This window comes from Phascolarctos cinereus, unplaced genomic scaffold (assembly GCF_003287225.1).
Source record: "Phascolarctos cinereus isolate Bilbo 61053 unplaced genomic scaffold, phaCin_HiC Scaffold_3;HRSCAF=262, whole genome shotgun sequence".
Lineage (NCBI taxonomy): Eukaryota > Metazoa > Chordata > Mammalia > Diprotodontia > Phascolarctidae > Phascolarctos > Phascolarctos cinereus.
This window is the reverse complement of record NW_027555736.1, coordinates 206,728,865-206,756,450: the sequence shown is the minus strand read 5'-3', so window position 1 is coordinate 206,756,450 and position 27,586 is coordinate 206,728,865. Positions and strand designations below refer to the sequence as shown.

At 40.2% G+C, this 27,586-nt stretch overlaps 1 protein-coding gene across 1 annotated transcript in view; it reads right to left on the bottom strand.

Annotated features, from left to right (window-relative positions):
• Positions 1-27,586, bottom strand: part of CCDC88C (coiled-coil and HOOK domain protein 88C) — a 228,463-nt gene that overhangs the window by 117,217 nt on the left and 83,660 nt on the right. The window contains 1 exon segment of the mRNA XM_021000217.2: positions 11,277-11,346. Within this exon segment, the coding sequence (XP_020855876.1) occupies positions 11,277-11,346 (70 nt within the window).

The window sequence follows — 27,586 nt, the reverse complement described above, 5'->3', positions numbered from 1 at the left end:
CCAGTTCTCCCATACTCCAGCAAAGATTTAAAAAGGACACCAGATCGGATAAGTAAAGCTAAGGAGAACAATAATAAATTCCTCCACCCAACACTAGGAGTGGACTTGGAGATAGTCTGAAGCCCCCTAGCACTGACAGAGGGGTCCCACTAAGAATATCAGAGGGAGCACTGGTAAATATGGCCCAAGCTTGCCAGAGCTACCAATAATACTCCAGAGATACCCTAAGACTGGAATGCGCTTCCGGGAGATGGGATTACTGGAAGCTGTCTTCTGATAGTACTCTGACAGGGAAGCTGGGGGTGGGTGGGGTAGGCGTGAATCTGTCACATTCTGATCATAGATATTCCAGGGAATCTTCAGACTGCAGGGCTTTGACCTACAATGATTAAGAGGGAAACTGAAACTTTCCAATGCTCTGCAGGATCCCACCAAGTTGAGGTCAGACCCTACCCACTCCATCCAAGAGTACAGGATGGAGGGATGGAGCCTAGCTCTGGCACGTAGTCCCAAATCAGGAACTCAGGTTAGGAAAATTAGTAAACAGAAGATGGCACCAAACACAAAGCAGAAATAATACTGTGGATCTATAGCAACTCAAGAGTTAAAGCCAAAAGTAGAGACTAACTTCACAAGTATAAGCAGAATCTCAGGGGAAATTAAAAGGCTTAGGCTTGGCCTCAAAGAAAGACTTCAAGAGTATGTGGAAGAAGCAAGACATTAAAAAATAAAAATAAAATTAGTTCTGGAGGGAAAAAAATGGGAAGTCAAATAAATAGCCTTTGAACAAAAAGCGGTCCTTTCTTACTATAATCGTGGACTCCCTGAAAATAAAAACAAACAGAACTCAATGACTCAGGAGACAAGAAGAAATATTAGAACAAATTCAAAAGATGAAAAAACTTAAGAAAATGTAAGGTATCAATTATCAAAAACAGCCTTCCTGTTTGAATAGTGCCTACCTTGTGTAAAGCATCTTTAGAAAACAAATAAAATGTAACCAATTTAAAAAAAGAGTATACAAACATGGAGGAAGGGATGGGGGAGTGGGAGTCACACGGACCTCAATCTTATCTTAAGCACACATTTACAGTGTTTGATATAGAAATACACTACATTCAGAGAAACAGGCAAGTAAAGGGGTTATTTAAAAAGGGAGGGGTCAGGGGGGAGGTCAGAATCACAAGCAAAACAAACTTCAACTTCAGAGATCCTAAAGGGAAATTAAAAGGCAACAAAAGAAGTAAAAAGAATTAGCCAAATAACAAAAAACAATTAAAATTAAAATCCTGAAAAAACCCACAGTAACATTTTAGCTTTTTATAATGTTTTGATTTTGCCTTTCAAAAAGAGCTTTAAAATCTATTGAAAAACACCTCTATTGTCACACCAAGAGTAGAGTTTGAGAGAAGAGCAGATTCAAAGTATGAGACAGCCACGATGGAAACCCTCTCTCTGACCATTCTCCAGTGCCACTTCTGTCCTTGTCAGCCATGTGGGAAAGGAGTAAAGGGATGGCTAGTCTAGCTATATAATGAGCCCACTGGAATTCTAGCCTGGTAGCTAGACAGCCAGCTTCCATCGAGGCAGACAAATAAATGACAGTGGCAGTTCCCTGCCTATGACCACATGCTCCTATTTCTACAAACAGGAGGCAGGTGATGCTACGGACAAAGCACTAGCCTTGGACACCTGGGTTCCAGGCCAGCTCTGACATTTACTTTTTCTGTGACCAGTCCCTATCTCTTTGCCTTGGTTTTCTTATCTGAAAATGAAGAGTTAGACTAGACAATTTTGAAGGTCTGATTCAGGTCTAGTGTTCCATTACTGTATGTACATAATTTCCATTGCCTAATGTGTCATTACATACATGCCTAGATAATAAAATGACATCCTGGAAACCACAGAGCTTCCAGACTTACCAAAAAGAGGGGATGAGGCGGGGATTGTAACAAAAATCAAACTGTTAACACCTTGGGTACTGGTTAAGAATAACTCTTGCTTCCTACCCAGCATTTAACACAGTGCCCAGCACACAGTAGGCGTTTAATAAATGCTTACTGATTTATATTGACTGTCAGGCTAAAGAGTGATAAACCTGGTTGATCCAGAGAAAGAAGTAGCTATGATTTCTCCTGGTTTCAACAATGCTGCTGATTCCACAGACCAATCATCAGTCAGAGATGCTAGTCGGAGAGACTGACATCTGTGATTGATCAGCAGCCTAGACATAAGTAGTACTGGTCCACTGACACTTGACATTTTTATCAGTGAACTAGAAGAATGAAAAAACATTCTTGTTCAATTTGGAATTATGTGAAGACAGTGACTAAAATGTCCCTACCCTGTGACCCAGAGATTCCACCCCCAGGGCAGGTCAATGACAACAAGAAAGGCCCTTATAAGTGCCCCAATATTTACAGGAATACTTTTTTGTAGTAGCAACAAATTAGAAAGAAAGGAGATTCCCCGCAACTGGGGAATAGGTAAACAATTTGGGGGTGCATAAATGTAATGTAATATTACTGCGTTGTAAGAAATAAGAAATATGGGGGGGCCCTCCCTAGGTGGCACAGTGGACAGAGCACCAGCCCTGGAGTCAGGAGGATCTGAGTTCAAATTTGGTCTAGGACACTTACTAGCTGTGTCACCCTGGGCAAGTCATTTAACCCTGAATGCCTCAAAACAAAACTAGAAATAATATGAAGAAGCATGGGAAGATTTACATGAACTGGTACAAAGTGAAGCAAAACCAGGAAAGCAATATGCAACTTCAATAAAACAATGGAAACTGAACACTGCAAAATTATGACAATGCTTGATCCCAAAGAAAAGCTATGAGGACACCTCCCCTCCATCCCCTTCCTGGTAGAAATTAGGGAAATTTTTTGATCTGTCAGTTGATTGTGCTAAACTCCTCCCTCCCCCTTTTCATTTTTTTGTTATAAGTGATTGTTTTGGCAGGAGTACAGTACGTTGAAAATGTAGGTGATGTAAAGACAAACAATATAAATACAAAATTCATGGATAAAAGTTTATTCAGTTTCTAAGTGGTAAGTAAAAATGGGCAGAAACAAAATATGACATTCAGATAAATGATAGACAGACAGACATGGATGGATGGATGGACAGATGCTATTCAGTTGTGTCCAACTAGTAATGACCCCATTTGGAGCTCTCCTGGCAAAGATGAGAGAGACAGACAGAAGAGAGAGAGAAAGGGAGAGACAGAGACAAAGAGACAGACACAGAGAGAGCACACAGAGTGAGCACACATTTATTAAATCTTACCAGGTATGTCTCAAGAACTGTGCTAAGTATAAAGTATAAATGCAAATATAAGAAAGTCTCTGCCTTTACAGACCTTACATCTAATAGTGGAAAGACAACATAAAGCGCAATTAGTGTGGGAGGGGATGGACAGCAGGCTTTGGGGTTTTAAAAGAGTAGCAGGGACATGACAAGGAGGCCTTTTTCTGGGCAAGACAAGGCAAAAGCTGACCCCCAACAACCTAGGGTGGTTTCAAGGGTAGAGTCCAATGTTGAGGAGTGGGAAGAAGGGGATGAGAATGAAGGCTGGAGTACAGGAGGCAAAGTTTGGTAACTGAGAACACACACACACAGAGAGACAGACACACACACACACACACACACACACACACACACACACACACACACACACACTCTGACTATAAAGTAGATTATGCATTATTCGCGAATACAGAGGAAAACTGACCTCAAGTCAAGGTGGACAAGAATGTGAAGCTTAAAAAGCAAACATGATACTGGACACAAAAATGTAAACATGTAGAAATAAAAGCAGACAGGGAGGTAAACCCCGCATCAAGCTCAGCAGTGAACAAGCCATTATCAGTAAATCTCTACTGCCCAAGAGAAAAGAGGCAGAACTTGTAGGTATTCAGGGGGTGGAAACCACAGAGATGATACAAAGTAAATAGGATGTCAAAGGAAATTTAAAGATGAAAAGGCCAAAGAAAGACTTGTAAAATCCTATTTTAAAAATACAGAGGATTTATACACAAAGTAACAATGAGTTGTCCTTGAACAAGAAAAGAAAAATAGGAAATTTCATTAACTGGCTAAGTGATTTATACCTACAGAAAAATCTGCTGACGGTAAATTGCACAAATGGAAGGGCATGAAATGATCTTCTATGAAGATCTTGGGAAGTAAGATAGATGCTTATCTATTGAGTGTGGCCTAAATATAGTCCTGCCTACAGGTGGGAAGACAGATAAGATGGCTTGGTTCAGATCCATTCTTACTGTTGGAATTGATATAGCCTGGTTCATTCGTCATCCAAAGAAAATAAAATGTTAGAATCCAACACCCTTCACTTTATAGATGAGCAAAGTGACCTATGGCTTTTATAATTAAAACGTTTCTTGGTCAGTGACAAAACTGACAATCCACTTTCCTGATTACTTTGCTTCTCTGTAAATGAAGGGTGTTGAAAGAAATGGTACCTGTAAGGCACTAACAATCTGTGATTCTACAATAAGACAAATACCTAATGAAGGTGTGAGCAAATAAAAAAGCAACCCCAAGACAACCATGTTAAATTAACTTTAATAAGCAATTAATTAAAATTTAAAAGAATTAAAAAGCAACTTAATGGCTTTTTAAAAAGAGAAACATAAAACATTTTTCACATCATCTTGGAAAATATGGAATAATGAAAATAAATTCTATTCAGCAAATGTATTTTTTAAGCTTTCCTCTTTCCAAGTCTTTTCTTCACAGTCTTGTGACTGAAATGCCTTTTCCATTGTCTCTGCCTACCCAAAATCAAATGCAAGGTCCACAGGGTCATCCCTGGCTGCTAAAGTGCAGAACAATTCCTCCCAAATCAGCTATTCATTTGAAGACAAGGTACTTAAGTTTTCTCTGGGCCTCAGCTTCCTCATCTGTACAAAAAGGGAGCTAGGCTCCATGGTTTTTAAAGTCCCTTTGAGTTTTAAATCTCTGACTCTATAACCTTATGAGAGCCTACGGATCACCGTCTGAATCACTTGCATAGTGTCTTGTAACAAATCTTCTACTCCTATATTTTCCACAAAGTTAATTAGGTTTTTGATCTATGTTCCAACCAGCCAAAGGTCCAACCTGTGCAGTCAGATGAATCTGAAATGGTGCTCACGTTGGTAAGCAGTCATTTCCTGTCTGTAAAGATACAATCAATTTCATTTTTGGGTGGTGTTATTTGGTGTTTGTCATGTCCGATGCCTCTTCATATAGCAAACATTCACGATAAACAAAGGATATGTGATCAAAAAGCCTTTGGCCTCTTATGTTTCTTAAATCTGAGTCATATTTTCCAACACATTTTTTCCAACCTCCCATGTCCTTTTTTGCATTGAAATCAGCAAATAGTCAAGTACTTATGTATATATTTTTTTAATTTGGAAAGAGTTATCAACTCCTTTATAGAATTTCTCTATCTCCTCATCCCTGCAGCAGATGTAGGCTAATGCTAACAATAAGAATTTTATAACAATAATAATTTGATAATAATAGCTAGCATTTATATAACACTTTAAGTTTTCAAAGTACTTTGCATATATTATTTTATCTGAACCTCACAACAAGCCTGGAAGTGGGTGCTACTATTACTCTTATTTTACAGATGAGGAAACTTGGGTTAAAAGATGTTAAATGATTTGCCCAGTCGTCACATAGCTAAGTCTTGAGCTGAGATCTGAAATAAAGTCTTCCTGGCTCCAATTCCAGCACCAATTGTCATCATTAACAGTTCAAAGAGGGATAACCAAGTGTCCTAAGAAAATCAATCAATAAACATTTACTAAGTGCCTACTAGATACTAGGCACCGTGCCAAGTGATGGGGATACAAAGATACAAAAAGACAAGTCACTGCCCTCAAGGAGCTTACAATCCAATGAGAGAATTAAGGATAAAGACAAGATAAGGTGTACAATTAAAACATCTCCAACCTGACCTAGAGAGGAAATGGAATAGAACAGGCATTAATAAAAGCAGTCATCATTTCCTATTAAAATTTAATCAAAGTAAAATAATTGCCATGGAAAGGAAAAATCAAAGCTTCTTCTGCCTCAAATTATCATGTAATTACTTTATCTGTGCATGCAATGTATCTATCACTACCCTACCTATATTATGTAAGCTTCTTCAGAGCAAAAAGTACTTCTGGTCTTTGTAACCTAAATACCACTCATGTGTCTTGCCCTAAAAACAGGTGTTGAACAAATGTTTGTTGAAATGAAGTCCACATGACAGCTTCTCAAATATTAGAAGAAAGCTATATATTCATTCCTGACAAATCACATCTCTCCAGCCTTAAAAATTTCCAATTCTTTCAACTGATTTTTTTTTGGCGGATGTGTATGTGTGTGTGTGTGTGGGGGGGGTGTTTGGGCATGCGTCAGAGGCCACTAGTTACCTTTATCTCTTCTACCCTGATCAGCTTTATCCCTATCCCAGTTCAGAGTTCCCAAACCCCAGCAATCCACCAGCCTCGGCCTCTCCTACAGGACTCACAGGTATGTTGCCACAATGACTGACTGAGATGGGGCTTTTTAAAGGTTTTTGGTTAAATGTACTATGCCCATCTTACAGAATGGGGAATGGAATGGTACCTCAAAAAAATTTAGAGCACCAGTTCTTAATCTAGGAGGAGTGAACTTCAAAAAAAACTTTTAATAACAAAATGTCAATATAATTGGTTTCCTTTGTAACCTTTGCTCTCTATTTCGTGTCATGCAATTTAAAACATGATTCTGAGAAGGGGCTTCACCCTAGGCTTCATCAGACTGCCAAAGAGGTACACGAAACAGAAAAAGCTTAGAAACCTTCCTCTAGTCCAATCCCCTAAATTTATAGAGAAGGGTTGTGGATTCAGTCCAAGGTGTACTTCTCTGGTAACTGAAAAAAAGAATGGAATCAGGGAACCAATTGTAAAACTCCTTTCCAATGTGAGCCAGGGGGTAGGTAGGGGAAAATGGCACAAGGATCATACATGATGTATAGACCTACGTGATCTGTGAAAATGCTATTTTCATGTTAGCCAAGGTCACAGATGCAATGTAAAACCAACTCCTTGACACATCTCTTCTTGTAGGGGACAGTATGGTAGTACAGTCTGAGTGGGCACCAATGAATTCTGAGGGATATAGCCTGCAGACTAAATTAGATATAGGTGCCTGCCATTCATACCAGGGAAGTAGAACTTCCTGAGTAGTTACCCTTTCTAGGATGGATTCCAAATGGTAACAGAAATACTAGGAGATTGCCAGTCATCCTCACAGAATCACAGAATATCATAATTGGAAGGGACCTCAATGGCTAGAGCACCAGGCCTGGAGTCAGAAAACCTGAGTTCAAATCAGTTCTAGGACACTTACTAGCTGAGCATTTAATCTCTGTTTGCCTTAGTTTTCTCATCTGTGAAATGGGGATAATGATAGCACCTATCTATGGTGCTTGTGAGGATCAAATGATGATAACTGCAAAATGCTTATTGGCACAGTGCCTGGCACTGAGTAAGCATTGTATAAATATTGGCTCCTAGATAGAACGCTTGGCTTGGAGTCAGGAGCTCATCTTCAGAAGTTTAAATATGGCATCAGACACTTACTAGCTGTGTGACCCTGGGTAAGTCACTTAACCCTGTGTTGGTTTCCTCATCTGTAAAATGAGTTGGAGAAGGAAATAGCAGTGCAGCATCTTTGCCAAGAAAACCCCAAATGGGTCACAAAGAATTGGACACAACTGAAAAGGACTAAATGACAATTATTATTATTAAATATTATTAACCTGTACTTGAACATAATACCCTCTATAACATTCCTGAGAATCTGATCTCCACTTGAACACCTCCTGGGACAGTCCAATCCAGTTCCCGATGGTAATAATAACTGTTAAATTTTCCCTTACAAAGAGATGAGCTCTGACTCCACAAGTTCTATGTACTGGTCTTAGTCCTGACCTCCTAAGCCCCAGGTCAATGCTAGTCCCTTTCTCGCAGAGAGCTATCATACCTCCTTGTCCCTACCCAAGTCTTCTCATGGTTAAAAGTCTTGATTTTTTTTAAAGGCAGTTAGGGTTAAGTGACTTGCCCAGGGTCACACAGCTAGTAAATGTCAAGTGTTTGGTGGTCTGAAGCTGGATTTGAACTCAGGTCCTCCCGACTTCAGGGCTGGTTCTCTATCCACTGCGCCACCTCGCTGCTCCAAAAATTCTTAATTCTTCAACTGATCTTTGTGTAGTCTGGTCTCAAGACCTTTCAACAGTCTTCACTAGGATACTCTGAATCCAGTCTAATGCTTGTTAATGTCCTTCTTAAAATATGAAGCCCCAAACTCCGAGCCTGCAGGACAGCAGGACCTCCTTCATTCAAGTCGCTCTCTGTCTTAAGGAAGCTTAACATGAGGAAGGGGAGAACTGAAGAGGAGAAAACCTGCATTTCATATTTTAGAGTCACTCCTTACGAGAGCTGTGAAACAAAATAAGGAATCAAATGACAGAAAAGTCAATCGGTGAAGGATCTAACTTCTTGAGGATTTTAATGAGAAGAATTTACTAGAGGTGTTTACTACCAGGAACTGACAAGTTCAATGTCCCCCTAAGTTAAATGGGGTTTCCTGCTACATGGTGTTTATGATCCAGCTGGGCCTGAGCCTAAGTAAATGTTTCCCTGGATATGCTAAAAGTTGACTGCTAGGTTGACCAGGTAGAGAACAGAAAGAAAACTGGACTGCCAAAGCTGACTTAACCCAAAGGACTGGGACACAGAAAGGGCAGAAAAGAAAGAAAACTGGATTTAGTCCAAATCCCAAATAACTGGTGGCCTTAGCCAACTTTCTTCTACTCTGTGGGCCTCAGCGTCTTCCTCTGTAAAATGAGGAGGTTGCAATGACCAGTTACATTTCCGAAGGATTCACGATGAACAACCTCCAGATAGAAAAGAGACAGACTCAGTGCAGATCAAAGCATATTTTCTTGCTTCTTTATCTTCCTTCCTTTCTCTCTTACACAGCTATTGTGGGAATTTGTTTTGCATAACTATACATATTTGTAATGTGCCTTGTTTTTGTTTCCTTCTCTATGAGTGGAGAATTAGGAGGGAGAGGGAGATAAATTAGAACAGAAAATAAAATGAAACTGAATTTAAGGGGAAAAAAAGGGGGGGGGTGGATTAAAAAGTCTCCAAGGTCCCTCCATCTTTAGATCTCAAGATCCAGAGAGATCAGGCAGGATGGCCTAAAGTCTTCCCTGGATTCTAAAACTGAAGAGATGGGATCTCAACTCAGGGTTAATGCTGTTTAAAAAAAAAAAGTTGGCTTTCTCCCTCTGTCATCCACAAGTATCTGTTGTTCCCTTATCAATCAATTAATCAACAACATTTCATTAATCATCTACTATGTAGCTGTCAGATACTGGGCTGGGCTCTGGGGATACAAAGGGGGAAAATGAATATACAGCTCCAGAATCCAGGATTCTGACTTTTTCATATGAATCAGAGACAGAAGATAGGTACAGCAGGTGGAGAGAAGGGGAACATATTTCTGCTTTCTAAACCTGTTTCTAACTACACCGTGACAGACCATACATGGCAGTAGTACCTCTGCTGGACTACACATCCCTATGGGGCCAAATATGTAATCAATGCTTTGAAGAAGGGAAGGAAATACAGCACCTGCTACATGACAGGCACTATGCTAAGCACTTGATAAATATTATCTCATTTGAATTCCTATTTCTTTCGAGACTGTCCTCAGGTCTATCACCCCCTCTGTAAAGCACACTCCTGGATTACTTTACTCAGTAGCTATTTTTCTTTCTCCTTGATTATCTGTATTACACGCAACCATGTTCATGCTATATTGTCACCATCACTCTGACCCTCAAGACGGTAAGCTTCGAGATGACAGGCATTATGGGGTTTTGGGGGAGGAATTTTGGTCTTTGCATACCTAACACCTACCATCGTGCCTTGGTAAACGGGAATTACTGAAATACATTCTCAACTGGCGATCCTGAACTTCTTCATTTCCTACTGACCTGGACTTGGCTGATTTTCCTACTCCCCTCTACAAAATGCTCAGCACAGATGAATAACAGTCACAACAGCTGACAGTTATAGAGTATTTTTAAAGTCTGCACAGCACCTTATATGTATAATCCCCTTTGGTTCTCACAACAAGCCAATTCGAGAGGCCTAAGTCTGAACACAAGGAGGGTGGGTCAGATGTTCCAGCACATCTTGGGGCAAGCCACTTAACCTGTCTGTTTCCTCAACTGTGTAATGAGGATAAAAAGAGCACTACCCTTCCAGAGCTGTTGTGAGGTTCAAATAAGAGAAAATCTTTCTATCACTTAGCATAGTGCACAGCACATAGTAGGGGCTACATAAATGCTTGTTACTTTCCCTTTCCCTGGGGCCACACCAAATCCATGCTGGCTTTACAGCCAGGGAGGTTAAGTTCTAACAGTGCCATTAATATCCCACTTAATAAATAAGAAAACTGAATCAAGTGTCGACAGAGACAGGAAAGAGTCACAATTAGTAACACGACCTCTCTGGGCCTGAAAGCTGATGTCTACCACCTACCAGTAAAGTGAAATGTCAACAGGAACAAGTGGATTTCAGGAAACAAAGGTCTTAGCCTTGCTTATCCATCAATCCATCCCCAGCTATTTAACAACGTCCTACTCTGTGTCAGGCACAGGGCATTAGAACACTTAATTCTGTTTACGTTAATTTTACAGAGGGATTGCTGCTTAATTTCAAACAGAGATTACTGCATAGAGTAGCTGCTTAATGCAGGTTTACTAATGAATGTACACATGACATCCATGCCGCTACTGATTAAGCTGCCCCCACGTTTTATTTGGCAGAAAGCATGAATGATTGAATGAATGAATGAATGAATGAATGAATGAATGGCACAGACAAGTCCTCCAAGTACAGTCAAGACAAATTGCAAGCCAGATGTTAAGTTCTTGGGATCAGAGAATTTCAGAGCTGGAAGATATCTTATCACCCCCCCCCCCCGCCCCAAATAAGCTGGATGGGGAATGGAAAGTGATTTATCCTTTTAGGAGAAAATGTGCTCTTGCCTTAATGCCACTGATAATAAACCTACCATTTTAAATCTGGAGACCATGGACATCCTCCACATTGTGTTGGATCCAACCTAGCAGGCCCTTTGCCATGAGCTGTACAAAAAAAAACCCGTGGAACTCACCAGGCTTGGAGACGTAAGAACATACTTACCAGACAGGGGGTCTTTGCCAATCATCAAAACATTGGGTAAATTCATTACAATCAGCTGCTGGAGGACTTCCTAAAGAAAGGAGAAAAGAAGCAAAGCTTAGAGAGATTTTATTTCATGTACAACCAAGCAAGCTGGGATGGAAGACCATTAAAATGGGTCATGGGGGCAAGTCCCAAATGAGAAACATGGCAAATTGTTAAGTTCAAACAGCACCAACTTCTCTAGAATGGACATAAATCACAGCTAATCTATGCCCTATCTGGACTACTGTGCTTGAGGAAATTGGCTGCATTCTGGGCAGTTATTGGACCCCTTACAAGGAGGTCCCGGTACTGGCTATCAGTTACAGCTTTTCTTTTCTTTTTTTTTTTTTACACACAAAACCACCTTTTTTATTTTTCAAATATTTAACTTTTTCCATTACATATAAAAAAATTTTAACCTTTTTTTAAAATTTGAGTTCCAAATTCTCTCCTTCCCTCCCTGCTCCCTTCATTGAGAAAGCTATCAGTCATATCTTAAAGGGTGTGTTTTACAAGTCTTTTCACTCTCTGGATGCTGGGAGGATCCTAGCAGTTTAAGAGGGTTAGGTACCTGAACTTGCTGTGAAGGATAATGCAAGGATTTTCCTGCCTAGGATTTAAAGGCTAAGGAGGGATGTAAAACACAGGTTCAGTCAATGTAGGCTTTCCATGCAAAATATTTACTGAGTCTTGACTGACATTGTTTTTTTCTTCCTTACACAGCCCTTAGCTTTAAACAAATCTAGTATAAAATATATTAAATTAAAATAAAATATATATAATAAATTAAAATTTACATATTAAAATTTAAAATATAGAAGGATTTAGAGTTGGATAATTGGAAATCATCTAAACCTATCACTTTATAGGGAAGGAAATTCAGGCCCAGAAAGGCTACAGGATTACTGCCCTACATCACAAAAGTATTAAAGTAGTAAATCTGAACCCAAGTCCTCTGACCACATCTAGCGGCCCCTCCCCTGGCCTCCTCTCTCCATATAATTAGAGATTTGTCCAAATGGAACCATAGCTCCCATATAAAATGAGTTCACTCTGGGATTCTTTTCAATGTCAAACTCCTCTAGTATACTTAAAAACAGGACTCGATAATTTACAAAAATTACAACTTTCAAAGCAGCCTTAGCACATAGAGGGAAGTGTGCCCCATTTATAATACTTCCAGTTAACAATGAAATGTGCTAATGGAGGGAAATTATGGTGAGATATTCTAAATTGTCAGATAAATCAAAAATTATGTTGCCAGTTATATTCGCCTTAGTCTTATATAAGGGTATATTGGAGTGGATGAATATAGCAACAAACACAGGATGGTGGGCCAGTCACTCCATGGAAAATCCAAAGAATCAGATAATTCTCAAATCATCCTTATACTTCTTTTTGACTTAGTGTAGGAGAAAAGACACCACGACTACTTAATTAACCTGCGGTGGAAATAAACAAGACGTTAACAAAATAATACCTTCAAGGTTTATCAATCATTTTACACACATTATCTCACTTGACCCTCACAACCCTGTTGTCGTACTGAAGAGAAAGAAAAGCAATCTTGCAAGAGCCTAAACCCAGGTACCCATCTGGTGCATGCTGGGCTGTGAAGATGCACCCACAAAGGTGATGTGGTTGAGTAGAAAGTGTTCTGGACTTGGAATCAACCAATTCTAATACTGTATGACCTCAAGGCTATTCACCATCCTGGTTGCCCTCTGGGCACTCTCTAGATTATCAGTGTTTTCCTTAAAGTGTGGTGCCCAGAGCAGAACACAATCAGATGTGGCTGATCAGGGCAGAGTACAGAGAGTACACTCGCTTATTCCTGGAAGCTATGCCTCTCCTAATGCAACCAAAGATGGTTATTAGTCCTTTTTTTTTTTTTTGACTACTGGGGAATACTGAGTTTGCAATCCACTAAAACCAACAGAGATCTTTTTCAGAAATTCTAACCATTTCACACTCATCCCTGAGAACTTGATTTTTCTGAATCCAAGTATAAGAATTTATATTTATTGCTACTGATTCAGAATTATATTAGATTCAGCACAAATGCTGTAGCCTATTAAGATCTTTTTTGGATCATGACCTCTCTTGTCATACGATCTGTTAGCTGTCCATCCCAGATGTCATTGGCAGTTCCATCTGAAAATTTGATGAACATGGAATCTATGACTATATTTAAACTATACAAAGAGCACAGTGCCAAGCACAAGTGGGGTACTCCACTAGGAACTTCCTACCAAACTGTAACTGATCGAAGTTGAAATTGAATCTCACTATCCAACCAGTTCTTAATCCATTTGACTATTATTGTCTACTACGTATCTCTTATGTAAAAAATACCATGAGATACTTTCTTAAATGCTTTGCTAAAATCTAGGTAAACAATACTGACAACATTCTCCATACACATTCATTTAGAAATTCTTTCCAAAAAGCTTACATCTGACATCCCCTGTTCTTGATGAGGCCATGTTATTTCTTCAGGATCACAGTTCCCTTTTTTCTAGATCTTCACCAAACTGTGGCTTATAATGCTCTCTACAATTTTCCCAAAAACTCAATGTCAGTCTCACTGGCCTACAGGTTGCAGGCTTTCTTCCCTTTTATGAAAATGAGGATATTTGCTCTTTCTCCAGACCTGTGGGACTTCTCCCTTTCTCTACAATCTTTCAACCATCACTGTTGATGTCCTAGGAATCACATATGCCAATTCATTCAATACCCAGGCTTCTAACTCTTCAGGGTCAGATTACACGACATGGGCAACTAGGGTCTCTTAAAATACCTCCTTGTTCAGCTTGGGTATAAACTCCTGGGTTAGTCATTATTGTTCTGTTAGAGCCAATGCATGGGTCAGTTTAGCACCTCAGTTTCTTATGTACATGGCATATACATCAGCCAGTATGGTATAGCAGGGAAGTACCTGCCAGGCTTCATTTTTCCTTGGTCTCTCTCAGGCCCCCAGAGAAGCTAGCTGTCACCCACATCTTCATTCTGCCCCTTTGTGGATCTGGATTCCTTCTCAGACTGGGATTGGGTCTACATTATCTAATCGAATCTCATAGCTCATATTGCTGGTTCCTCCCATTCATCCCCATTTAAGGTTACTTACAAGGCATACTACACAAAGCACTTAATTGGATTATACAGAACACAATGAAAATTTAAGCATCACTGAAGCACAGCACAAAGACTGCACATTCCATTTAGACCCAGGACCTAACCCCTTCGGAAGGCAGAAAGCTCTTTCTCAGTTGAAGTCCATCTTTCTCACCAGACCCAACCCGGAAACTTAGTCTCTAGATACAATGTTTGGCAACCAGTGGGCACATAATAAATATTGACTGACTGGTTCCTCCTGGTCGGGAGCTAAGTGAAGACAAACCTCTGTTCTCTCACTGGGAAAGGACAGAGAAATACCATCTACTCACAGGCATTCCTAAATAGAAATAAAACTTCCTGGCTCATCTCTCCAAAATCTTCACAACCCATAAACCCACCCAGAGAAGTCCCCAGGGCTTAGCTTTCAAGCTGTTAGATCCTGGTAATTCAGGGATGTCACGTAATGCTCCTTGGCTTCTATCCATATGGTAAGGCCTACTCATCACAAATTGAATGTCCAGAGAACCAAGAACTGTGTCCCTCCCTACCCCCATATCCACCCTCTCCTCTGTCTATTCTGAAGTCTGGCTACACTCACAGAAATAGCACTGCACCACAGAAAGAAGTTACCAGGTGTCAAAAGACCAGAGTTCACATCCTAGTTCTGCTAGTTACTACTTTGTGACCAAAGGCCAGTCACCCAATTTTTCTGGGTCTCAGCTATTCAGCTGTAAAATGGACTAAATGACCACTAAGCTTTCTTTCCACTCTTAATCAAGGATCCTATATAAAATAATAGGAATAATAATAGTATTTCCCATAACACATCATTTTATATAGTAACTTACATATTTATTATTAATAAGTGATAAAGGTTACACTAACTACCCAACAGGGTTGTTCCTTCTTTCTTTTTCTTTTTTTTTAAGGCAATTGGGGTTAAGTGACTTGCCCAGGGTCACACAACTAGTAAGTGTCAAGTGGTCTAAGGTCACATTTGAACTCAGGTCCTCCTGACTTCAGGGCCACTGTGCCACCTAACTGCCCCTCCAACAGGGTTGTTCTGAGGAGACCTAGTGAGCTATTTGAGGGCAAGCATTATTTCAATTTTTGTCTTTGTATCACAACACTTCACCCAGTACCTGGAATACAGTTGGTACTTAATAAATGTCTGTTATATGAATGAAAAGGAGAACAACATAGAAACCTTAAAAAGCCACCAAAATGTGAGTTATATCAACCTTTCAATGATCTGCGATTTCACTGGTGGGGATATTCTCTCCACCACAGTCACACCAATCCCTTCCAGAGTTAGTAAATAGTACTGGAGAGTTGCTATGGCCAAAAAATTTGTGATCCTGCATTGGAGAAGAGACGCAGATACTGTCAAGATGGCGAAAGAGTACTGGACTTGGGAGTCAGAAGACCCAGGGTTCAAATTCTGGATCCACTACTTACTATGATGCCTGTGACATTATGGTTAACTTTTCTGGACATCAGTTTCCTCAACTGTAAAATGAGAAGGTTTGTTCTAGTTCACTTCTGAGGTCCTTTTCAGTTATAAATACATAATCCTTTGACCTCTCTTAAATTTCAATTTCCTCATCTGTAAAATGAGAACAATGATACTTGTACCAATTATTGAACAGGGTTTCTGAGGTTTACATAAGATAAAATGTATGTAAACACTTGATAAACCTTAAAGTCACTTTGTAAATACAAAATTATTATCATTATGGCAAATGCGAGCAAATCATTGTTAGGAAGATAAATCTGAGATGTCACTGGTGATTTCTCCACCCCTCCCCTCCTCCCAATCACACATAGTACATTCTGAATCATTTCTTCCCTCCTTTAGCAAGGACATTTGAGATCTGCATGGACGATATTTCCGCTGATTAATCCTGAAACAACAGGGACGTTTCGACTTATTCATTTACAAACCACCAAGAGGTGGCTACGTCTAGACTCCTGCTCTGAGCCCAATAGTTAGTAAACTGCTTGCTTCTCTCAGAAATCTCAATTAACCTGCACTTTGGTCAGTTTTTAATGGATGAAATTAATTTCAATTGGACAGTTATAAATTAAAGGCCTGCTATGTTCAAGGAAGTATACCAGAAGCTAGGAATACAAAAACAAAACCCAAAAGAATAACTATCTTCAAAGAGCTTACAATCCACTTTGGGGATACAGTATATATTAGTAACAAACTAATAGATAATTTGAAATGGTAGAGGGTCACCTAAGGGATATCAGGAAAGGCTTTCCAGGGCTAGAGTCTACCAGGTCAAGTGCTACAGAAAGCCCATATCCCAATCTTCCTGCCAAAGCTCCTTTCCCCTTTCCTTCTATTGGCTGGATGCTGACATCACTATCTCCAACTCTATCAGGAGGAACCCAGAGCCTCTGCTGTGACAACACTAGAACCTTTAACACCCAGGGGTCCTGGGCCAGGACCCTCCAACCCATTCCCCACACTTCCTAGCAGGGTGGACATGGCTGGTCATATCATTTAGAGGTACAGGAAGTCACGAACTACAATCCTTCTGGTAAGATGGAGGACCACCAGGCATTATCGTCTGCCCTGCTACCGTATCTTCCAAAGCCCTGGCACTACCATTTGACAAACCGATGCACCCTAAGAACCCCTCACAGCCTTGCCATCTGCCCAGCAACTACACACATCCTAGTAATCACCAAGTCTTGCTGCTGAACTCCCCCTCTATACGCTGCCGTCCCCAGTAAGAATGTTAATTCCTCGAGAGTAGGCATTCCTGGCAATTAACACAGTGCTTGGCACATAGCAAGGACTAACTAAATGCTCGCTCTTTCATTCATTTATTCATTCAAGGAAGGTGCAGCTAAGGCTCTTGCCTTGAAGGAACCGAGAGATTTGGCTGGGTTTCACAGCGGAATGCATTCCAGGTATTCAATAATAGGTAAACTATCACGAATGTGAACGTCACAAAACTCACAAAGGAGGCAGACCTTCTGCGAAGAATCAGATACTTCTGCTTTTCCTTCCTTACCTCCCCCTCCCCTGCTGCCCCTTCCCCCTAATTCAACCAGAATAGAGGGGCACTGAATTTCAATCAGACTGAACACTTTCCCTCTGTGCCATCGTCATGTAAACTCTTTCCAAAAAGCCATTCACCAGCTCAGACCTCTGGGAAATGCTGGGGACTGATGGAGCCAGTTATAAGTCTGGGAGGAACGTGAGGAGATTTCTGACAGGCTTGTTGCTCTACTGTGACAGTGTCTGTCCACAAAGTAGAGACTGCTCTTTAAAGGAAGGAGCCCAGTGCCCAGGGCCTGGATGGCCAAACAGAAAACTATTGTTAGGGCAACAGTTCTCCCTTGCCTGCTCAGTGCTCGGGCTCTCTCTCTCCTTATCTCTGCCCCTGCCCCCATCTATCTTCTCTCTCTCTCTCTCTTTCTCCCTCCCTCCCTCCCCCTCTCTTCCCCCCCTTTCTTTCTCTCCCTTCCCCCATCTCCTCTCCTCTCTTTTCTCCTCCTCCTCCTCCTCCTCCTCCTCCTCCTCCTCCTCCTTCTCTCTCTCTCTCTCTCCCCCCCCACCCCCTATTAAAAACTCTGGCACAGCCAGCCTAGATCTTCCACAATCAGCCCCTTAACCAAATTCTGGACTGCAGTACGCACTTCTAAGTCAAGGCCAACCCTTCTGCTGAGTCACAGTCCAAAAGCTCTTTTACACATTTTTTCCCCAGGCAGAGAAAACTTTGCCAGTCCTTGGTCTCAAAAAGATGTAACACAAATTAAGTTGTTGAGTTTACCACCAAATAATCCTACCTGCTGCTAATGGGCTTTGTAACACACTGACTTTAATGCAAATACTGAGACAACACCCCCCCACCCCCTTAGCATTCCTTTAGAAAAGGGGGGGAGCAGGCAAGAGAACTGTATTTACAAAGTCCCAAAGCAAGAATGGATAAAAAGTTTTTATTGCTTTTGTCTAATCCACAACTCTGTTGTGGTCTTAGTAGCTAGACGCAGAATGTGGGGTGAATCCAGACCGGTGCTCCCAGTGACTACTCTCTGTAGAGTAGGGGCAACTCATGCTCGAGGCCTAAAGACTAATCCCCTCTGTCCCCTATCCTTTTCTTCCTCAGACCATCTAAGTTCTCTTTACAAAGGGTTACAATAAGAAGAGATTCTATATAAAATGACAGGAAAAAAGGAAGTATATTTTCTTTCTAATATATGAAAGCACACACAATGTTTTACAGCATAATCCCCACAGGTAATCAACCATAACTGACTGAAAGTAAATCACAACATAGGGACCCAGAGAGGGTCTTGGATTCTGTCAGAGCAGCCTGGAAAGTAGGGGAAAAGGGAGTGGAAAGTCCTTAGTAATGTTTAAAGGGGAAGAGAAACAGGGGGAAAAACCTATTTCATACCCACCCAGTAATTCTTTACAGAATACAGTCCTAAGATTCAAGAGCCTAAAATATAAGACCTGGTTGAGCGCGAGTCCAACTAAGGGTTATAACGTTTTCCTTAAGGACATCTGATAAATTAACCCTTATCTAAAAGCTCTCTGGTATGGAATGTTAGTGAGGTGTATATGTTGTGGATAGTAGCACTGGGATGTGATTGGGGGTATAAAAAACAAAACACATCCAGAAGCCTTCCCCCTTCCCCACCCCTGCTAAAAAATTAAGTAGAGCTGTGAATCCGTTCAACCACTCTGAAAAGGAATATGGAATTGTCGGAATAAAGTTACTAAAATGTCTGTATCTTTAATCCAAAGAGCCTACTGTTCTTTATTTGTGTGCGCGTGTGTGCACGTATACTCACATATGTATATATGTTATATGATTATCGGAAAAGAAAAGTCCCATACACACCATATTATTCATCACACCACTTTTTCCCCCCAAAGAACTTGAATCCAAGTAGGTGTCCATCATTTGGGTAACAGCGAACCAAACTGTGTCATACGAACATTACTGAGCTGCAAGAAATAATACTAAGGATGTGGAGATACATGGGAAGAATTATATCAACTAATACAGAGTCAAATAAATACAACCAGGAAAACAATATACACAACTACAACAAATATAAATTGAAAGAATAGAAAAAAACAAAACTCAAGTCGTGAGTAATTATAATGACCAAGATGATTTCCAAAGAAGAGATGAGAAAATATACCTCTCCTTTATTGTACAGGTAGACACAATGTAGGGCACATAATAGAAGATTAATAAATGTTTATTGATTGATTGAATACCACATGTACTGTTGGCCATGGGTTAATGCACTAGTCAGTTTTGCTGAGCAGTTTTTCCCCATTTCTTTTTTAATCTCTCTTACAAAGGATGGTTCTCTGGGAGGGAAGGACAGATCCAGAAATGAGTGCCATGTAAAAACAAAAGGCATCAACAAAAATAAGATATAATTTTTTTTAAAAAAAGGACCCATGGAAACACGGGCAATATTGGCCAAGAAAATGTAAATATGTCGTAATCTTTCCAGAGAAGCTGCAACACTTGTCTATCACACCAGCTGCCACCAGAAAAAGGATGCATCTGTGTTTGCAAGGGATGAGGAAGACTCAAGCAGATGAGAAAGGCACAGCACATGCTATAAACAACCAGGAGCCAGGCCTTGTAGGATTTTCCTCACTCCCCTGAAATAACAACTACATGGGAAATTCAAGAATGCAAAAAACAAAGCATAGCAATCAAAATGTATTTTTTTAAAAAGGCAGAAGAGCTAAAGCTGTATAGGGACTGGATTAAAATGTCGAAAACAGGGAGGTTACAAGAAAAAGCAAACCTTTTCTTCTCCTTTTTCTTATTCCTTGCTCCTGCTAGACATTGTTCAATTATCTTTGAGAATGTCAAGGAAAGGAGAAAAACTAAGGAAAGGGGCCCCTTCACAATAAGAAGCCACAATGGACCAGAGAGAGATTCATGAAAATTTTTCATGCTCTGTGGGAGATGAGAGAGAATGGGAAGAGTAAGAGATATAAGCAGTTAATGAGTTCCAGAAGAGATCCAGTTAATGATTTTGCCTCCTAAACTAACACTTGACTGAACAATAAGCTAACAGTCAAAGCATATGTTGATAATCTCTAAGACACTGTCCTGAACACAGTAAGTGGTGGGGGCACTGCGGGTGGGGTACACACAGGCCCTTGGAGACCAAGAAACTGGCCATTAACTACCACTAATAAACAGTTTGTCAGAGCCCACCAAGGTACTACCCCCCTATTTCAAATTCAGGCCAATTCCTTAATGCACCCAGGGAGCCACCTTCTTTCCATCTCAACACAATTAACTCACCCCTGCTGCAGGGTCTCCCCACCTCCTCACCACTCTCTCAGCCTTTCCCTTTATCTCTACCAAAACGACCTGCATTCAGAATTCAACTCAAATGAGCTAACTGTAAAGTGCTCAGCCCACAGTAAGTGTTATATCAATGTTAGCTGCCATCATTATCATTGTTATTACTCAAAACTCGCTTCCTCCACGAAGTCTACCCAGACTATCCTCAATCAGATCAGATGAGTCATCAATTAATCAATCCATTCACCAACTGGAATTTATTCAGCTCCTACTAGGAATGCCAGAAACAGTTCCTGCCCTTAAGAATAATGGCTGCAGTTGAGATTGACAGACTCACGTGTCTTTTTCATTTGTATTACCTACGTGTTACAGGCATTTGTCCCATCTCCTCTGCTAGAAGAAAAACTCTAAGGAAAGAGCCGTATTTCACAACTTTCTCTTTAAGGCAAGGTCTGGGCATGCTACTAGGGCTCTATAACCAACAATTAGTTGACAGCTGAAGTTAACTGAGCAGGGCCAAAAAAGCATGGGAGGGGAAGAAAGGGAAAGAAAATAATTTACTATTTAGTTAAAATTCTTACAGCATAAATCAAGTTTATTTACTCCTTCCATAAATATTTAAGCACCTACTTTGGTCAGCCAACTAAGATAGATGATAAGGAGTTGCAGGACTCAGCACATAGTAAGCACTTATATAAATACTTTTGTTGATTCATTCATTCATTCATTCATTCATTCATTCATTCATTCATTCATTCATTCATACATAGCATGTGCTGATCTGCATTAGAAAGTGGAGCTTCCTATACCCATGAAAACCATGGTCTGTTTTCTTGTTGTCCCTACCTTCTCCCCCACCCTCCATATTCAAAACACTTCTTAGTATATCTGTGTGTCTTCCTTAACACTGTGAGGTAGTCCCTAACCACAAGGAGCTCATAGTCTAGGTGGGGAGAAAGAACATGCATATAGACAAATATAATAAAAATAAATGGGGTAATCCCACTAGGTAAGCCAGGATAATTATGCGAGGGGAATCCTAAGACCACAGATTTATAGCAAGAAGGGATCTATCCAGTCCGATGTCCTCATATTACATTTTAGAGACACTCATCTTGATTTAACAACAAAGATTAAAAAACGTGGCCAGGGTCTCACAGGTAATTGGTGGGGGTGGTAGCGGTGAAACTGGGTGTGCTGATTCCACGTCTAAAACACTCTCCAATCTACCACATGTCCTCCTTAGGAGGATACAGCTGGAATACCTGCATGAGGGGAGTCCAAAGTTCTATGAGATCGGATGAAGGAGGGATCGCTTCCAGCTTGCGACATCAGACTTCTTCAAAAGAGGAAGTGCAATTTGAATTAGGTCTTAAAAACTGGATACAACTGTCAACAGAGGGAGGGCACTCTGGGCACCATAAACACTAATAGGTCACTAATGGATGGACATGGGCTTGGAGAGGTCTTTAACGGAGTGTCCCAGGGATCTGTCCTTAGCTCCGTGCTGTTTAACATTCTTATCAATGATCTGAATAAAAGTATAGAAGGCATGCTAGTCAAATCTTCGAAGCTGGGAGGAATTGGTAACAGATCAGAAGACCAAATAAGGTTCTAAAAACAGCTACACAGGTGAGCATGGTGATAGGATGAGTTGAAGATGATGAGATTTAAAGTCTTATACTTGGAGATTAAAAAAAAACCCAACAACTTCACAACTAAAGAATGGGGAGGTATGGTTAAGCAACAATTTCTGTGGAAAAGATATGGGGATTTTCAATAAATTGTATGCAATAATAAGCCAACCGTGGGGCACAGAGCCAAAAGTCAAAGTGGCACTGAGTGATGTAATATCCAGAATGAGGGAAATAATAGACTGATCACATCTGGAATACAGTGCTGTTTCTGGAGCAACCCATTTTTAAAAGGATGCAGAGAAACTAAACTCTGTCCAAGAGTGTGAGAGTCATAAAAGTCACAGGCTGTCCTCATGTCTAGGAGGTACTCCTTCCTCAACTCTTTCTCAGAATCCCTAACATCCTTCAAAAGCCTCAGCCTCACGGCCACGGGAAAGTTCATTTTTGTTTTTATATTTCCAACACTTAGCACAGAGCTTTGCAATTCAGGATGCTCTTAAATGTTTGTTCAAATGATTCCATTAAAGGAATTGTGGATGTTTAGCAGAGAGAAGACCTGGGATGCAGGAGACAGTCTGAGAGCAATCTTTAAGGTAAAAGAAGAGGGATCACTTTTGTTCTGTTGAACGCCAAAGACCAGAATTAAGAGCAATGGATGAAAGGTGAAGAGTAGCAGATATAGTGTTTAATGAAATCAAGCCAAATTATAACTATACAGAAGTGAATAGGGTAGATGGATGCTCACCTGCCAGTCAAGTTGTAGGAAGGAATCTAAAGGTCAAGAATCATTTAAGTTAGAGGACGTTCCATTTAGCTCTCAAAATTCTTTAAAAAGCGCTGAATTTTAAAAAGCCTGAAGGTGAGAAGGCAAAAGATGTGTTTGGGAGTACATTAAGGAGTTGTTTTGGTTGGAATATAGAGAATATGGAGATGGGGGTGGGGGAGTAGAATGAGAGATGCACATCCCACGAGGACCTTGGCTAGCTGACCCAGACAAGTGAATCTCAATGGCAGCTGAGGCAAAGTAAAATTTTTTTTTAAAATGCATTTTTTATTATGCTTTACTATGTGCCAGGACTGGAAGATCCTCTTTGAAAAAATTTTTTTTATTAAAAATAAGGAGAGATCTGATGGAATTTCAGGGTTGATTTAACAAGAAAAAGTAAGAAAAGATGCAAACACAAAATACCGGCTCACAAAAAACCTCATCTCTGTTTTTTTGTAACAGAAGGGCTCAGGCATTTCCAGGCCTCCCCTTAAAATCACCTGTCCCACCCCCCAAAGGTGGATGTGATCTCTCTCGTTCGTTCTCCTAACACTTAATACTACTTTATACTACTTTATATTGGCTCTTTATACTACTCGTCTTCCATGCCTGTCATAACTGTTTTTTTTTTTAATTCTGGCTTTCATTTCATTAAACACACATACAAGCCCTTAAGAGATATTGTTTTAAAAGGCTTTTTTGAGATCTAGTTATTCAGAATTAGTCTTGTCTGTAATTATCACAAAGAAAGAGAAATCCATTAGCTTTACCAAAGAGATGTGCTAAACCCAAGATAATTATTTCTTTTTCTGTTTGTTTTTCATACTCTCTACTTTGAATGGAACATTTGGGATATACCTATAATTATCACAGTTCCTGGTACAATGTAGGCACTTAATAAATGTTTATTGACCGATTGTAAGCTCCTTCAGGACAACAGATGCTGCTTATCACTGTTCTTTAAAATCACACAACCAGGGGTAGTTAGGTGGTACAGCGGATAGAGCACCAGCCCTGGATTCAGGAGGACCTGAGTTCAAATCCGGCCTCAGACACACAACACTTACTAGCTGTGTGAACCTGGGAAAGTCACTTAACCCCTATTGACCAACCAAAAAAACAGTAGAATCACAGCACCCAAGGTAGAGTTGTGCTTGCCACCAACCAATAAACATACACGAAATGACTCTACAATACAATTTCTAGTAAGTAGTTAAGGATCTGACCTGAAATGGAAGAGAAAGCGCATGCTGATCAACTCTGAGAAATAATTAATTAGTTAGAGTTTGTGTGCTGTTTGCTTGGCCTTAAGGGCCAAAGATCTCCATGATAAGTGTGTTCAGGTCCATGGCCCCTGTAGACACTTGTAATGAAAGCTCTTTGCAAAAATTTATTACACAGAAGAGAGTTATAATTAGTAATAATAAGCTGTTGGTCTTAATAAAAATAATCACATCAGCCAAATTAATAAAAATAATAGCATAAAAATCTTGAATGAAGGCCCAACACTTCCCACCAAAACACTAAACATCGACTTACAATAAAGGTGGAATGCATGAGAAGCACTCTGGTACAATAAAAAGGAAACTGGCCTCAGAATTAGGAAGACCTACTAATTGCTTCCTAAGTGCCAGGCACTACCCCAAGGGCTGAGAATGTGAATTCAAGCAGAAAGAATGACCGGCCCTGCTCTTATGGAGGAGAAACAAAGTTTTCTTGTTTGGGGATTGGTAGGCAAGAAGTCTAGAGTGCTACCTGGGGAGAAAATAGTTAAATGATCTATATGCACAAAAATATTTATACAAAAAATGTTATTTTTGTGATGGCAAAGAGTGGAAACCAAGAATAACTGTGTTACTCTTAGTAATTACCTGCGTAACACTGGGAATCGATCAATGAACATTTACTGAATGAACAAAACAGCATTATGAAGTGTTTACAATGTGCTTAGTATTATGCACTAAATGCTAGGTCTAGAAATAGAAGAAAATGAGACTGCCCTTGCTCTCCGGGAGCTCACACTCTAATTGAGGCAGACAACACATAAAGCAATTATTCAGCAGCAGGGCAGATGGCAAGGCCCAGAATTTCTAAGGGTGCAAAAGTGGAGCAGACGGTAAGTCCCAGGGTTACTTAGGTTGCCTACTGTGTGCAGGGCACTGTGTTAGGTGCTGAGAATACAAATACGATGAATAAAACAATCTCTACTTTCAAATCACTTACATTCTAATGGAAAAGTCACTTCACCTCTCATCATCCCAGTTAACTCTAAAAGGATAATTTTCTATACTGGCAGAAGGAATTTCCTTATCCACAGTTCGTTAAACCAATGAAATCACAGATGTTTGGCGATTTTTGTTGCTATTGTTTTAAAGAATAACATAATAGGGTTTTTCAAGGAGAGAGGATAATAGTTTAAATTCCTAACTGCATGGGTTTATACATACATTCTACTTCATGCAGAGCCACTCAGAACTTGTATTCTGAGGTTCTTGTCACCTAGACAACCTAGCACACTCATCAACTACATGACCCAACTATTTGATTAAGAATTTTAGTTTCCTCTGCAATGATTCACTGTTTGTATACAGGCCATCAGAAAATTAAGTGAGGTCCAATTTTTTTTTTTAAAGCAAAATGCACCTCCCTGGGTAGAAACAAATGGAATGTCATTCAACACACACTGCTTCATCTCTTCTGAATAACTGATCCTGACAGTTATGCAGTGAAGTCTCAGTGGGAACAGAAAAGACAAAGGCAGAGAAACTGGATTGCTCACTCCCTTCTAAGCAAAACACACACACACACACACATATATGCATGCTCCTTTGAGAGGGGTAGGCAGAAGTTCCCTAGAGAAGGGTACATGGAGAAAGAGCTGAAGGGTAACAAAATCAAGGTTTCAGTTTAAGGAAAAATAAACCTATTACAAAAAATGATAATTATTATTTTGTTGCAATTCATCAATCAGCCAGAGCAGTCAATGTCTCCATCTCAGACTAAGACTCCAGCATGGAAATAAAAGTACTGATACATTAATAAAAGCCTGATATTCTAATACTATGCCTCTCTAATAACATTAGTCACTTGCGCTGCCTCTTGACCACTGGCCAGAAATACTGGTTTAAAAAAAGGCAACATGAGATGTTCAGTGCCCTCTGCAAGAGATGATGTGAAGGCCTAAATCAATTTTTGGCAAAACTCTTCCTGCCTTCTACCTCGTCACCTCTTAACTCCCCAACCTAATCCCCCAGGGACTTTTGCTCTGACCTGTTTGTCTTTTTAAGTAACCAATTCCAGGATTATGATTTGAAAGACTAAAGAAGCACACGTTATACTTGGAAGACATTTGATACACATTCAGAAGCCACTTACACATCTTCGTAACCTTGGACAAGTCAATTAACCTAAGACTCAATTTCTTCATCTGTATAATGAAGGGGCAAGATTAGATGATATCTAAGGTTATCTCCCAGTTCTAAAAGCCAGTGATTGTAGGGTCACCTGAAGAACCCCGACAGAAAGGATTTTATTGTTGGCTAATGCAAATTGTGACAGATCTCTTGGAATCAAGAGGCAGAGGCAGTATGCTAACGATCTGAAATGAGAGTTTTAAATAAGTCAGAAAAGAGAGCACCTATGAGCATTCGGTGTAAGAATGTATCCTAGGATTCTTTAAAGATCAGCTCTTCTCCAACACCGGTATAACCCCAGTAAGGAAGGAGAACATAATGTGGTATAAGGGAAAAGAACATAAGGTTCAGAATTATTAGCAGATGTGGGTTCCAGCATCAACCCTGCCACTCCATTGGCTTGCTGTTCGAACCCTGGATAAATCGCAAATTTCCTTCTCTCCTGGATTCCCTCTGGGAAAATGAACTAGAAAATCTTCAAGGTCCCTAATAGCTTTAAAATTCTGTGAGTCAGACACCAGCCTCTGTTCTCTGGATCTTATAGCCAAGAGCATATCTACTTACTCTACTACGGAGTGGAAATAAAAAGCCTGCTGATTAATGCTCCAAATCTCCTTTTGGAGCTCGGGCCGAAGGCACCGTGTGTTTGTAATTCCACATGGACAAACGTTTCCCAGTATTTTTCTCCCTTGTTTAAAATTCATTCTCAAACTAGTCCTGAAGAGCTTCACTAACAGCAAAATGAGTAGGTAATGAAGTGTACTCTGTTAAAGGGCTGTCACTGAAGAGTACCCCTAGATTCAATCCATCTGTTCCACATAATTTCAATTAATCTGAGGTGGTCTCCAGGGTCCCAAAGCAGTTTTCAACACACGCACACAGAATGACCTAGTTGGCCTGATAAAGTTGCCTGGCATCTTCAAGTTAATTCACTGAAATTTAGGATCTGTGAATCAACTGTGTCCAAGTTAAACAACATTCACTTCTATACCGAGTTCCAAATGGGCCATCATCCAGTAAGCACCACGAACACTCTCAC